The following is a 13,432-nucleotide window of genomic DNA, read 5'->3' on the forward strand; positions in this document are numbered from 1 at the left end:
CTCCGCGGGGGTCCCTCTTATATTTCCCGTGAGTTGACTTTGGCTTACGGGAAAGCACAGTTAGCGTGCGACGCCTGGCGGCGGTGCTCGGTACTTGGCGCGCGGCTTACTAGCCGCTCGCGAGAAAGCCAAGTTGGCGCGTGTACTCGGAGTCGGCGCGCTATCGCGAGACGTATTATTGCGTCTCGTGTGGCGTGTACCGCCACAATGGGATTCCTTAAATATAAAAGCAATGTTGCTTGTCTTATTGGGAATGGAGTATGAACAGCTCCAGACAGTAGATACATGTCAGACAGACCCGGAAATGTGGACTCGGCTGAAGGCAGCTCACGAGCAAAGATCGGCAGTGAACAAGGTAAGACTGATGGCAGAGAACGAGATATTAGCGCTTACGTCTGTCGTAGTCATGGACGTAAAGTAAGACAGAGAAAAACGTATACGTAAGTAGCATATATATTTTTCTCTGCCTTATTTTACGTCTATGACTACGTAAGCGCTAACATCTCGTTGTCTGCCATCAGCCTAACGCTGAAACAAAGGTTTTTCAATTATAAGATGGCAGACACTGATTCAATCGCGCAGCATGTAAGTAAAGTTGAAGAGATAGCGCAAGCGCTGTCAGATGTTGGTGAGCCGGTAAAAGACGTCGACAAGATGGCGAAATTACTAGGAGGATTACCACCTAAATACAATGCATTCGTGACAGCCTGGGATTCTTACGATGAAACCAACCAGACATTCGATAATTTGACAGCACGATTGTTGAAAAAAGAACAAAGACTAACACAATCGGAGGATATGGCAACAGCATTTGCGACAATTAAAATTAAAAACAAGCAAGCAAGTTCGTCAAAACCGAAGAAGAATGAATCACAAAAGGATAAACGGAATATGTGCTATTGAGTGCTTTTATTGCAAGAAAAAGGGACATTACAAATCGGATTGTCGATTAAGAATAGCGAAGTAAAAGGAAAGTGAAGAAAAAGAAATTAAGTGAAGAAAAGAACCATCGAGCTCTATGTATTGAAACAAAGAATTTATTAGACACAAACAATGAATACGATTGGTTGGTTGACAGTGCCGCTTCAAAGCATATGTCGCATCGAGAAGAGTGGTTTACTGAAATAAAGAAAAGCATAAACGAGTGTACAGTCCAAATAGGAGATAATTCTCAGTTCTGAAGGTAGAAGGCTATAGTTCTATTTGCTTACATGCATGGGTTGACGGTAAGTGGGAGCCAAGAACTCTCGAGAATGTGCTATTTATTCCAGGATTAAAGAAAAATTTACTATCAGTCGGTGCAATGACAAGTAAGAATTTAAAGGTAATGTTTGATGTTGATAAATTAGAGGTTCGTGGTTCAAGATTGATAGCCACTGGTATAAAGCAAAAAAATCAGTGCTTCAGGATGCTGTTCAAGATGGAGACAACTCAAGAAGAAGCTAACATGCCAGTAGGAGACTCAGCCCTGTTGTGGCATGAAAGAATGGGACATATTAACTTTCATTCACTGAAGAGCATGGCCGACAATGGACTTATACCAGGTCACAAAATAAACAGTCCCGACACACTGTTTTGAGAAAAAACTGTCAATATGGAAAACTACATCGAAAACCATTTCAGAAGAAGACCCAAGAGAGAGCATTGAAGCTAGGTGAGTACGTGTACATAGATTTATGTGGGAAGATGACACATCCATCAACAGGTGATTCAAATTATTTCTTACTTCTCAAAAATGACAGTATATCATATCGGTCAGTGTACTTCATCAAGCACAAGAGCGATGCATTCGCAAAGTTTGCCGAATATAAAAAGCTAGTGGAAACACAAACAACAAACAAAATAAAGAAGGTGCATAGCGACAATGGTTTCAAATTCAGCAATGAACAATTTCGACAGTTCTTCAAGGACAACGGCATAATACATGAGTTCAGTGCTCCCTATACAGCCGAACAGAAGGATTGAGAGAGAAAATCGGTCAATTGTGGAAAATGCCAGAACAATGTTGATCACAGCAAATCTTCAACCAGAAAATTGGGCTGAAGCAATCAACACTAGTGTATACATTCTGAATCGGAAACCGCGCAGTCTGGACAAGAAGATTCCCTATGAGCTATGGACAAGAAAAGCAGTAGATCTCAGACATTTACGCAAGTTTGGCGCCGATGTCTATGTACACATCCCGAAACAATTTCGAACTAAGTTCAGCAGTAAGGCGAAGAAAATGGTCCTAGTTGAATATGAAAACGACAGCACAAACTATCACGTACTAGATACAACTACCGAAAAAATCACTATTACACGTGATGTCAGCTTCAATGAAAGTGTACACAGTGAGGAAGACAACAACAAGAAAATCGATAACACCTTCTCTGTATATTTCAATAACAAAAGAGCAGAGCCAGAAAACGAAGAATTAGAACAAGAGGATGAACCAGAGAATGAAGTGTTCGAGGATGCAGTAGCCGGACAACGAAGACATTCAAGTAACGCAGAAACGAAGATTACGTGACAGGAGCAAACTACGCAGACCATCCCGTTATGATGAAGAATGCTACATAGCATGTTCAGCAGTAACTATAGATGAACCACAAACATTAGAAGAAGCAATAGTTGGTGATAATGCCGAAAAATGGAAACAAGCAATGACAGAGAAGATAGAGTCACTCAGAGCAAAAAATACATGGACTCTAGAAGAACTACCAGAAAACAGGCAAGCTATAGGAATAGAAGTGGATATATCGAGTCAGAAGGAACATCGATGGATCTATTGAACGCTACAAGGCTCGGCTGTGCGTAAAAGGCTTTCTGCAAAGGAAAGGTATTGACTACGGAGAAACCTTCTCGCCAGTAGTCAGATACGACTCAGTACGCATTTTACTAGCTCTTGCAACAATCAACGAATGGAAAATAAAGCAATTCGATGTAAAGGCATCTTTTTTGTATGGTGATCTGAAGGAAGAAGTGTTTATGAGACAGCCAGAAGGATTCAGTAGCAATAATCCAAATCTAGTATGCAGACTGAAAAAGAGCCTATATGGGCTGAAACAAGCTCCACGATGTTGGAACGAAAAATTCAGAAGTTTTCTCAACAAATTTAATTTCAAACAACTCGAATCAGATAGAAGCGTCTACAAGACAATATATGATAATGTTGTTGTTCATCTCGTTTTATATGTGGACGATGGACTCATCATGTCTGAAGAAGGAAAGGTAATCCAGAAGCCACTAAATGAACTCGGATCCATGGTGGAAATAAAAATCAGCGAACTCCAATGTTTCGTCGGATTGGAAATAAAATGGAATCGAAAGGAGAAAACAACATTTACAGTCAAAGAAGCTACATATCCAGAATTCTGAAGAGATTTAATATGGACAACTGCAGAGCGATTTCCAGCAGATCCAAGTACATATCTAACAAGCAACGCAAAGTCAAGAAGACGAGAGGTTGGAAAGAGCAAAACTCCTTATCGTGAAGCAGTGGGCAATTTAATGTTTGCAGCAATTATGTCACATCCAGACATTATATATACAGTAGGTCAAGTCAGCAGATTCTTGAACAATCCACGAAAAACTCATTGGATAGCCGTTAAAAGAATCTTAAGATACCTGCAAGGAACTCAAGATGTCGGCATTCTGTACAGCAAGAACTCTGACGAACTAAAAATGTACAGCAACGCAGACTTTGCAGAAGATGTCGAAACACGGAAATCTACATGAAGATATGTGAGTATGTTCGCAAACGCACCTGTAACGTGGTGCTCACAAAAACAAAAGTGTGTGGCACGCTCAACAACCGAAGCCGAATACATCGCCGCATCCAACGCAGCACAAGAAACCATGTGGCGGAGAACATTTCTCAAGGAGACTCAAGGAATAATAATGTCACCTACGAAGCTATTGATAGACAATCGAAGTGCCTTGAATCTTGTGGAAAACGGAGCATCATAAATTCACAAAACATATAGATGTAAAATATCATTACATTCGTGAGTTTGCAGCAAGAGGAGAAATTAAAACAGTATATGTACCTTCTGATAAACAGTTAGCAGACTTTCTGACAAAACCATTGTCACGTCAAAAATTCAGCTCAAACTGCAAGTCATTGTCTATTGGCACAATTAAAAAGATTTTAACAAAAAATTAAATTAAAAATAGGAGTGTTAAGAAAAGAGTTTAATTTAGTTTCTTTTCTCTAGTTCTTTTCTCTAGTTATGTTCTCTATGTGTCTCATTTAGATATTTTTCTCTCTATAATTATTTTAAGTTGGCACTAGGCAGAAGTTTTTTTTGTGCGGTTTGTAGCACTTACTTTTTACTCTCTCACTAACTTGTCTCATCTAAATTCAATTATTCTTTGTACAATAAATGAAACTACAATCTGAAATAAGTTCTCTACGAAGGCTCACCTTTTCACAGTTAAATACAATCAAAGTTCAACAGATACAATTAGCCACAAGTACAATAAATTATATATTATTAATTTATAATTGAATTTGAACGAGAGTTAGGATTCCATTAATTTCTAATACATTATTGATATAGTATAAAAAAATTCTACGTTAAGTTTAAATCACAATTAAACAGTTTTAGGTCGAATTTATGAAAATTTGACGTGTCTGGGTTCGGTATATTTCACAAACAAATATATCTCGCCGCTAGAAGGCTCCGTGGCGGAAAACTTACTCGCACTGAAAAACCACTTTCGAAGTGTATATAAAGCAAGCATGTTTGGAGAATTAGCTAAAGATAGAGAAAACATGAAAACATTGGGGAAACTTTAAAAAGATGTTAAGCTTCGATTTTACTTTCGGCGTATGCTACGAAAGTAAAATTGATTTCATATATGCACTGCCACCGGAAATACCAAACATCATGGCGATGTTAGACAGTAGATCTCTTCAATACGCTGCGATGGTCAGTCGCAGCTGGAGACGCATATCGGAATACGAAAATCGAAGAAGACTGCGACAGATGAACAAGTCAAGATCAAGAAGGTATGCTGCGGTTAAGTCGAGGAAGAGAATGCTTCTCTTCGATTTAATCGGAAAAAATCAAAACAATACGGAGCGGATATATTGCCAAACACCAATGTATACCGCTCCCAACGGAAAATGGAAAAATGCGGGACGAACACGTAAAATAAGAATATAATGGTAAAATGTAATCAAGTATTCGATTAAATCGTTCGTGAGAACAAAAATGTGACAAATATAGTCGATGTAGACAAATGTAATTTATCATGTTGTTCTTAAATGATGTAGATAAATGTAATTTATCATAATGTTCTTCTTAACCTTGATTATATACATTGCCTTTTACTTAATTACTAAAATAAGCATACATATTTATGTGTAATCTAACTTCTTTAATTTATTTCTCTATGTATGTATTTTCTTTAAGGTAATATACTGTAAGATTAAATGGGTGAGATCGAAATAAAGAGAGAGATGGGCAGAGGTGAGGAGGGAGATATTACGATTTGTAATTATTATGGAAATAAAATAGATTGATAATCATATAAATGTGTTACGACCAGGAGACACGATTCATTGCTTTCCCATGACACAGACACACGCGCAAGGAGTCTTTAGGAATTATTAGCGTCAATAAAATCGAAACAGTATACTCGGTAGTGTTCCAATAATGTCAGCTATATACTTTCGACTCATAATATTCTAAAATTAGGGAGATCGTAGCATCCAGTCACGTCTAAGTTCACTTATAATATCAATGCACCAGAGCCTAAACGGTTATAGTAAATTGATCTTTTTTTTACATGGGGAAATGTCCTAGAGTATAGCGGGGTTTATGCAGGACTACGAAAGTCCTCTCGACTCTCCGCTATAACTCCATGTTTGCCTCTATCGCGCACGATTATGCTGGGCCACGGAATCGCTTGCGCATTCGGCCGCGAAGCACGCAAGATCCCTCTCATGTGTAAATAGAGTATTCCCTGTCCCTTGTTGGGGTATTAAACCACCCCATTTCCTGAACAAGTATGGCGACTAGACGCAGCCGCGCTATCTCGTCGCTCCTCCGGGTTGGACAGTATGTATGAGAACGTCTGAAGCAGAATGTCACTCGCAGTCCCTAACCGAGAGTTATTTAACTCTTCTCGACTCGCCACTGGAAGAAGTGCGAGCGAAAATTCCCCTGCAGGAGACATTAGTGTAACCGGACATACTCCTAGCGCTTTCCTTCCTGCTGCGGATGGGAGCGGAAAACGGTTCGTCCTCACGCACCACCATGACGTGACCTCCTTTCGCGAGATTACGTCCTCGCAGAAGAAGACCATGGCGCCCCAGGCATTCTCGCTCCCAACCTGGGCCTTGACCGCGGCCGGGAGCGAGAGATCATCACCGACGATTTGTCCGAGAACACGGCGCTGCACATCCCAGGACATACCTCCAGGATGTTCTGAACGTGTCCCTCACCTTCGCACAATGGTAACATTTTGTTTTTATTTCGTACTTTGCCTTCTCGTGCAGGTACTCACTAAAGGAGCCATGCCCGGTGAGCACCTGTACTAAGAGATACTCCGCCATGTCGCCGATCCACCCAGTCCTTCAAGACCGGGCGGATGGCCCCGACAACTCGGAGGCCGGCATTAGCCAGTCTCGCCTTCCATTTTAATATTGCTAGCTGCTGGGCCTGGTGCCTAGCAACTTCTGCCGCTTGCGGTGTTGGGACAACACCCCATTGGCGGAGAACGGTACGCCACTCGTATAAAAAGCGTACATTTCCGCCAGCAGGTCCCATGGAATGGACCCCGACACACACCGCTAGGGCCGTCTCGTAGGAGGTGGTCCTATACCCCCGTGTGATCCTGATCGCCAGCCTCCGCTGCAGGCCAAGCAGCACGGGTGTACTGCCTCGGCTGACCATCAAATCTTTGGAGCACATGGGTGCCCCTTAGAGTGGCCTTCACTTGAACACAGTACAATTGGACACAGTGCATTTGGACACAATAATTTTGGACACAGTAGCTTTTGAATACAGAAGAAAATTCATTTGGACACCGTTCAGTTGCACACCGCTCAGTTGCACAGCGCTCAGTTGAAAAAATATAATCAGCTATTTTATTGCGTTTCATGATTGTAAATATTTATATGTTTGTAGTATGAGTGCTGGCGGATAGGGGGTACAGGACAGAGCCCCTCGCCCATCTTTCATAAAGCTAACATCTATTATAAAAGCAAATATATACTAAAAATATATACTAAAAATCTATTATAAAAGCAAATATATACTAAAAATACCGAAAAGATTAACAAAACCTATATGCAAGGTAGGACGCTTTCATTAGCGATTCATAATACACTCTACCTTACGTAAGGGCCTCGCTAATCTTTTCAGTATCTATCATTTTTAGTATAATGTAGACTCATCAAGTATTTAGTAAGGCGAAGATTTATGCAATAAAATTCTAAAAAATTAAATATGCAGCAAAAATCTAATCACATTAATAAAATCACATTTCTAATTTTTTCAAGTAAACCGTTCGCCTTTGTAACATATCCAAGCAAACAGTGTGCAACTTAACGGTGTGCAACTGAGCGGTGTGCAACTGAACGGTGTGTAACTGAACGGTGTGCAACTGAAAAATGTGCAACTTAGCGGTGTGCAACTGAGCGGTGTGCAACTGAACGGTGTGCATTTTTATGTGTTCAACTGAACAGTGTCCAAATGAATTTTCTTCTGCGTCCAAAATTATTGTGTTCAAATGCACTGTGTCCAATTGAACCATGTGCAAAGTTTCGTGTCTATTTGCACCGTGTCCATTTGCATTGTGTTCAATTGTATTGTGTCCAAGTGAAAGCCACTCGTATATGTAAAATCCTTTTCAATACCGAAAGGCAAGAAATAAATAAATCTATCTATCTAATCCCGCCAGTGCTATCTGCGACTATACTATGAAACTCTACTAAATCTAAAATTATGTACTTATAAATGTTGACAAAAAATCAGATGTCGCAAAGAAAAAGACGCTGTATAAAGAATATAATAAGAGAGAATCGCGCAACGTAAAAATAGGAAGTTATCCTTACAAATGTGCTTTACTGGAAATGTTGCAATAAAAGAGAGTTTAGAAAGCGCTTTAAGTGCACAGCCACAACACTAGCTCAGAATTTTTACATGTCCAAATATCCAAAGAATAATGAATTGTGATGCAATACACATAGAAAGTAAATCAAAACTGTTGAAATGTAAAAGTTATAATTTTTTGTAACAGTAATATATAACTAGTATTCCTATAACATAAATAATTTTCTAACAGGAAATTATATTTCCTACATTTTAACCGACGATTTTATTATTATTCTTCCTATTTTTTGTTATATATTTGTTGTTCGAAACGATTAAATAGTATTATGCGTGCAAATTATTTAAATTCAAATTATTTGCTAAAGAACCCCGAACTAATCATATGGAAAATCTATCCCGGTAAAATCAATTGCTTTTTTCATATGTTGTAGCTTATGACCTACTGAACAAAAGATGTAATGGGCACAAAATTCAATAATGGACAGTTATCGAGTTATAACCAGTCAAACATGAAAAATTCGGGCTGCCGAATAGTCAAATCTCGGAAAGTATTGATTTTTTGGAAAAATGTTTGAAACAAAAATAGTAGGGTTTTACAAAATCTTTTAGCTGGTGACATTATTTTTGAATTTTGAATGACCTTGAGAAGCTCCGTGAACAAAAATCTTCCACAAAAATGCCTATTTTTTATTATATTCGTGTAGCTAAATTCGAGACGTTTTCAAAATATTTTTGATAAACCTTTCTTCGACTAGAACTTCCTGAGAACTAATATACGCGATTTACCATCTCTGGTTATGACCGTAGAGTTATGTGTAGAGCGCTCTATACAGCTAAAGCCGTCAGGCGACTCATACCCACTGCTACACCGCTGGCGATATACTGTTCTATCTGCAATCTGTGAAAAATCATATTGGTTGATATTGCTAGCGCAGGCATTGTCATCACTAAGCGTATCCATTCTAGCGTTATTGCTGCCGAATGCTATTACTTTCTGGCATTGGTACGTCCGATATTGATATTATTGATATCAGTGTATTCCGTTCATTTTGGTCTCAGGAATTATTTCACCAAAAAAGATTTTAATATCTGATCAATCTGATATTGCTACGCAACTTGATAATAAAGTATTATCATGGCTTACAGACATCGAATCCATTGTTATGTTTGCGATTGTGCTTTTCAAGCTCGACAAATGGTACGAATCAATGGCGATAATAATGCAATTAAAAAACAAATCGCTGTTTTTAGGCGAACTGGGCTGGGTCAAGAGCCCATTGATATAGACAATGAAAGCCGATTATGTTTTAATTGCAATGTATCTATTGTACATGAAATAGAACAGATAGAACTTGATCCGACATGCCTACGACTCAACGTTATTACTCAAACCCGAAATAATTCTTGTTTATTTTGCAATGCTACTGTAAATATTAGACTACTGTCGTTAGAATCCAGAAGTTCTCTTGCTAATTCTGCATTAGCTTCTTCCATTAAAACTAAAGGGTGATATCTATTAATTATAGCACCTGCAATGTTATAAAATTCGCCCAGATGATGAAGATAAGGCATTATAATTGTATGATCAAAAAACTTGAACATAGACTTGATATGTCCATTTCTAGTTTCAATTATCCACCTTGTTTTTGTCACCAATCGAGACTCGTTAGCTTCTTCAGTGAATAATTGTTCACATTTTTTATAACATTGCAGGTGCTATAATTAATAAATATCACCCTTTAGTTTTAATGGAAGAAGCTAATGCAGAATTAGCAAGAGAACTTCTGGATTCTAACGACAGTAGTCTAATATTTACAATAGCATTGCAAAATAAACAAGAATTATTTCGGGTTTGAGTAATAACGTTGAGTCGTAGGCATGTCGGATCAAGTTCTATCTGTTCTATTTCATATACAATAGATACATTGCAATTAAAACATAATCGGCTTTCATTGTCTATATCAATGGGCTCCTGACCCTGCCAAGTTCGCCTAAAAACAGCGATTTGGTTTTTAATTGCATTATTATCGCCATTGATTCGTACCATTTGTCGAGCTTGAAAAGCACGATCACAAACATAACAATGGATTCGATGTCTGTAAGCCATGATAATACTTTATTATCAAGTTGCGTAGCAATATCAGATTGATCAGATATTAAAATCTTTTCTGGTGAAATAATTCCTGAGACCAAAATGAACGGAATACACTGATATCAATAATATCAATATCGGACGTAGCAATACCAAAAAGTAATAGCATTCGGCAGCAATAACGCTAGAATGGATACGCTTAGTGATGACAATGCCTGCGCTAGCAATATCAACCAATATGATTTTTCACAGATTGCAGATAGAATAGTATATCGACAGCGGTGTAGCAGTGGGGATGAGTCGCCTGACGGCTTTAGCTGTATAGAGCGCTCTACACATAACAATACGCTCATAACCAGAGATGGTAAATCGCGTATATTAGTTCTCAGGAAGTTTTAGTCGAAGAAAGGTTCATCAAAAATATTTTGAAAACGTCTCGAATTTAGCTACACGAATATAATAAAAAATAGGCATTTTTGTGGAAGATTTTTGTTCACGGAGCTTTTCAAGGTCATTCAAAATTCAAAAATAATGTCACCAGCTAACAGATTTTGTAAAACCCTACTATTTTTGTTTCAAACATTTTTCCAAAAAATCAATACTTTCCGAGATTTGACTATTCCAAAAAATCAATACTTTCCGAGATTTGACTATTCGGCAGCCCGAATTTTTCATGTTTGACTGGTTATAACTCGATAACTGTCCATTATTGAACTTTGTGCCCATTACATCTTTTGTTCAGTAGGTCATATTCTACAACATATGAAAAAAGCAATTGATTTTACCGGGATAGATTTTCCATATGATTAGTGCGGGGTTCTTTATTTTCCTTTAAAGAATTAATAAAATAATTTAAAAATCAAGAAGATTTCGTTTGGAAAATTTGAGATTTTTCTATTTTACAAAAGAAATGTTAACTGCTTCTCAAATCCAGTTTTTTTTATAGAAGAAAACATATGTACATATAAACATATTGTTATGTATGTTCATATGTACATATAAACGTATTGTTACGCTCGGGGCGAGGGACTTCGAGATTTATCGAAGCGCGAATTAGCGGACTACCGGCACTCGCGGATCACGTTAAATAAATTAACACTTTTAAGGATAACAAGGAACTTTAATACGAACACAGAACACACACATAACAGATTAACACAACGGATTAATAACACAATAAAGGCTCGTAAGAAAACGCGTCCGTTTAGCTTAACAGCTCGGCTCAGACTCAGCTGACTATCGTTGTTTATCAACATTCTTCTTGTCAACGGGATCCGGACAACGGCAGGGCCGTAACGACTTGGGCGCGCGCATAACACTGCCCCTCCTCTTCAAGATTGTCATCCCGACAATCAGCAAGGGGCTCCATGACTAATCCTCGCGGACTTCCAGGGACCCCAAACGATATCCTGCTCTCCCTGAGCTGCTGCTACAGGTTACCGAGCATCGCTCCGACCAGGCCCCAATCCACTGGGCAGACTCCCATTCGACTCCTTCCAGAGAGTTGGCCAATCCCTCAAGAGCCGACTCCAAGGCAGCCTCCCATTCTTTTAGTCTTCTTCTTTGTGTTCGGCGCAAGTCTATTCTTCTGTCCTTATCTTCCCGTTGCCTTTCTTCGGACAAGAGGGGGGTATTCATCGTGAATCCATCGTCCTAAAGGACTCCCCAAGTCCCTGCCTCGGCATTCGCCCTCCGACCCACGGGAAAATCACGGCTCAAAAACCGTAGGCGAGGCAGTCTTCTATTAAGATCTCCTCTTCAAATGTTTATCACAGTAGACCACTCCGACACGTCTCCAAAATTTCTTTCCTTTACAACAAAAACAATAAAGCGAGTAACAAGTACTAAACTTTTCCATCCATAACTTTCTCCCCTCGAGCCTCGGATGTAGAACCATTCCCTAATCAAAATAATTTGGTTGTCCCTCCCACAATACTTCGAGGATATCTCTACCAATAACAATTCACTCAAAGAAACAATTGGAACCAATACAACCATCATTAAAACAAACATCGAAAGTCACGAATATTGCCATCCAGGCATTCTAATGAAAGAATTATCCCCTGTTCAAGATACATCCGAGCCCGCTTTAATTCCAAACACGTTAGCTCATTCTTTTAAAGAAAATTTTTTAAAGGAAACATTTTTAACGTTTTTTTAAAACAAATTACGCGTGCGGATCTGACTGTGTGCGATTTAGCTGCATTTCTTTTTAATATTGGAGCGACTTAGCTGTGTGAAGGCTGAGACCGGCTCCCTCGCAGAAGCTGCAACTCCTCGTTGTGCCGGCGAAGCATTGCAGTGATTTCCTCGCGCATTCGCCGCATCTCAAGCAACACAGTCTTTAGAGCTGTCGACTCCGTCGCTGCCGATTCTATCGCTCTCGATTCCGATGGCGATTCCGATAGTTTTCGCCTTCTCCTTTTCGCAGTTATCGTTGCCATCACTTTCGCTCTCTCTATCCCGAACGAGCCCCCAAAATGTTACGCCCGGGGCGAGGGACTTCGAGATTTATCGAAGCGGACTACTGGCACTCGCGGATCGCGTTAAATTAATTAACACTTTTAAGGATAACAAGGAACTTTAATACGAACACAGAACACACACATAACAGATTAACACAACGGATTAATAACACAATAAAGGCTCGTAAGAAAACGCGTCCGTTTAGCTTGACAGCTCGGCTCAGACTCAGCTGACTATCATTGTTTATCAACATTCTTCTTGTCAACGGGATCCGGACAACGGCAGGGCCGTAACGACTAGGGCGCGCGCGTAACAATATAACAATAACAAGATAAACGTTGCAATAAGCCATACAAGCATGCACGATCACCTTTGCAATTAGCCGATCGAAAAATGGTTCGCGCATGGCAAATATGATTTTTCGCACATCAGATCTCGTTAGTGGCCTACAATGCGCTCCGGCCTGAGGACGTGTGTGAACTTAGCATTCGACATTTACAAAATAGAAATTTAATATAAGCATTCGATTAAATATTGTTTGTACTCGTTTGTACTGCTTTTTGTTTCGTTTGTATCTTAAAGGTGTGAAAGTTATAAGGAATTGAAAAATCACCAGCACCCCATTTTAAGATACAATTTTTAAAATGTTATTCGATTAAGCATCGTTTCTACTTGTTTATATAGTTTTTCGTTTCGTTTGTACTCTCCGGAATGGAAACATTGAAAATTCCCCTAAGAGATAATTTTATTACTTTTAAAGATTTTCCAAATCAGAAAGCGGATGCTGCTTCGTAATCGTTTATCAGTTTACCAGTTTCTATTGTTT

General features: G+C 39.1%; 1 protein-coding gene across 1 annotated transcript; it reads right to left on the minus strand.

Annotated features, from left to right (window-relative positions):
* Positions 1-6,497: 6,497 nt before the first annotated feature.
* Positions 6,498-6,905, minus strand: LOC145962232 (uncharacterized). Its single transcript, XM_083083197.1, has one exon. The coding sequence runs from the start codon at positions 6,903-6,905 to the stop codon at positions 6,498-6,500; it is 408 nt and encodes a 135-aa protein (XP_082939323.1).
* Between the last annotated feature and the right edge of the window lie 6,527 nt (positions 6,906-13,432).

The sequence above is a fragment of the Camponotus vicinus genome, unplaced genomic scaffold (assembly GCF_025532165.1).
Source record: "Camponotus vicinus isolate PSW18456_S1 unplaced genomic scaffold, iyCamVici1.0 SCAF_11, whole genome shotgun sequence".
NCBI lineage: Eukaryota > Metazoa > Arthropoda > Insecta > Hymenoptera > Formicidae > Camponotus > Camponotus vicinus.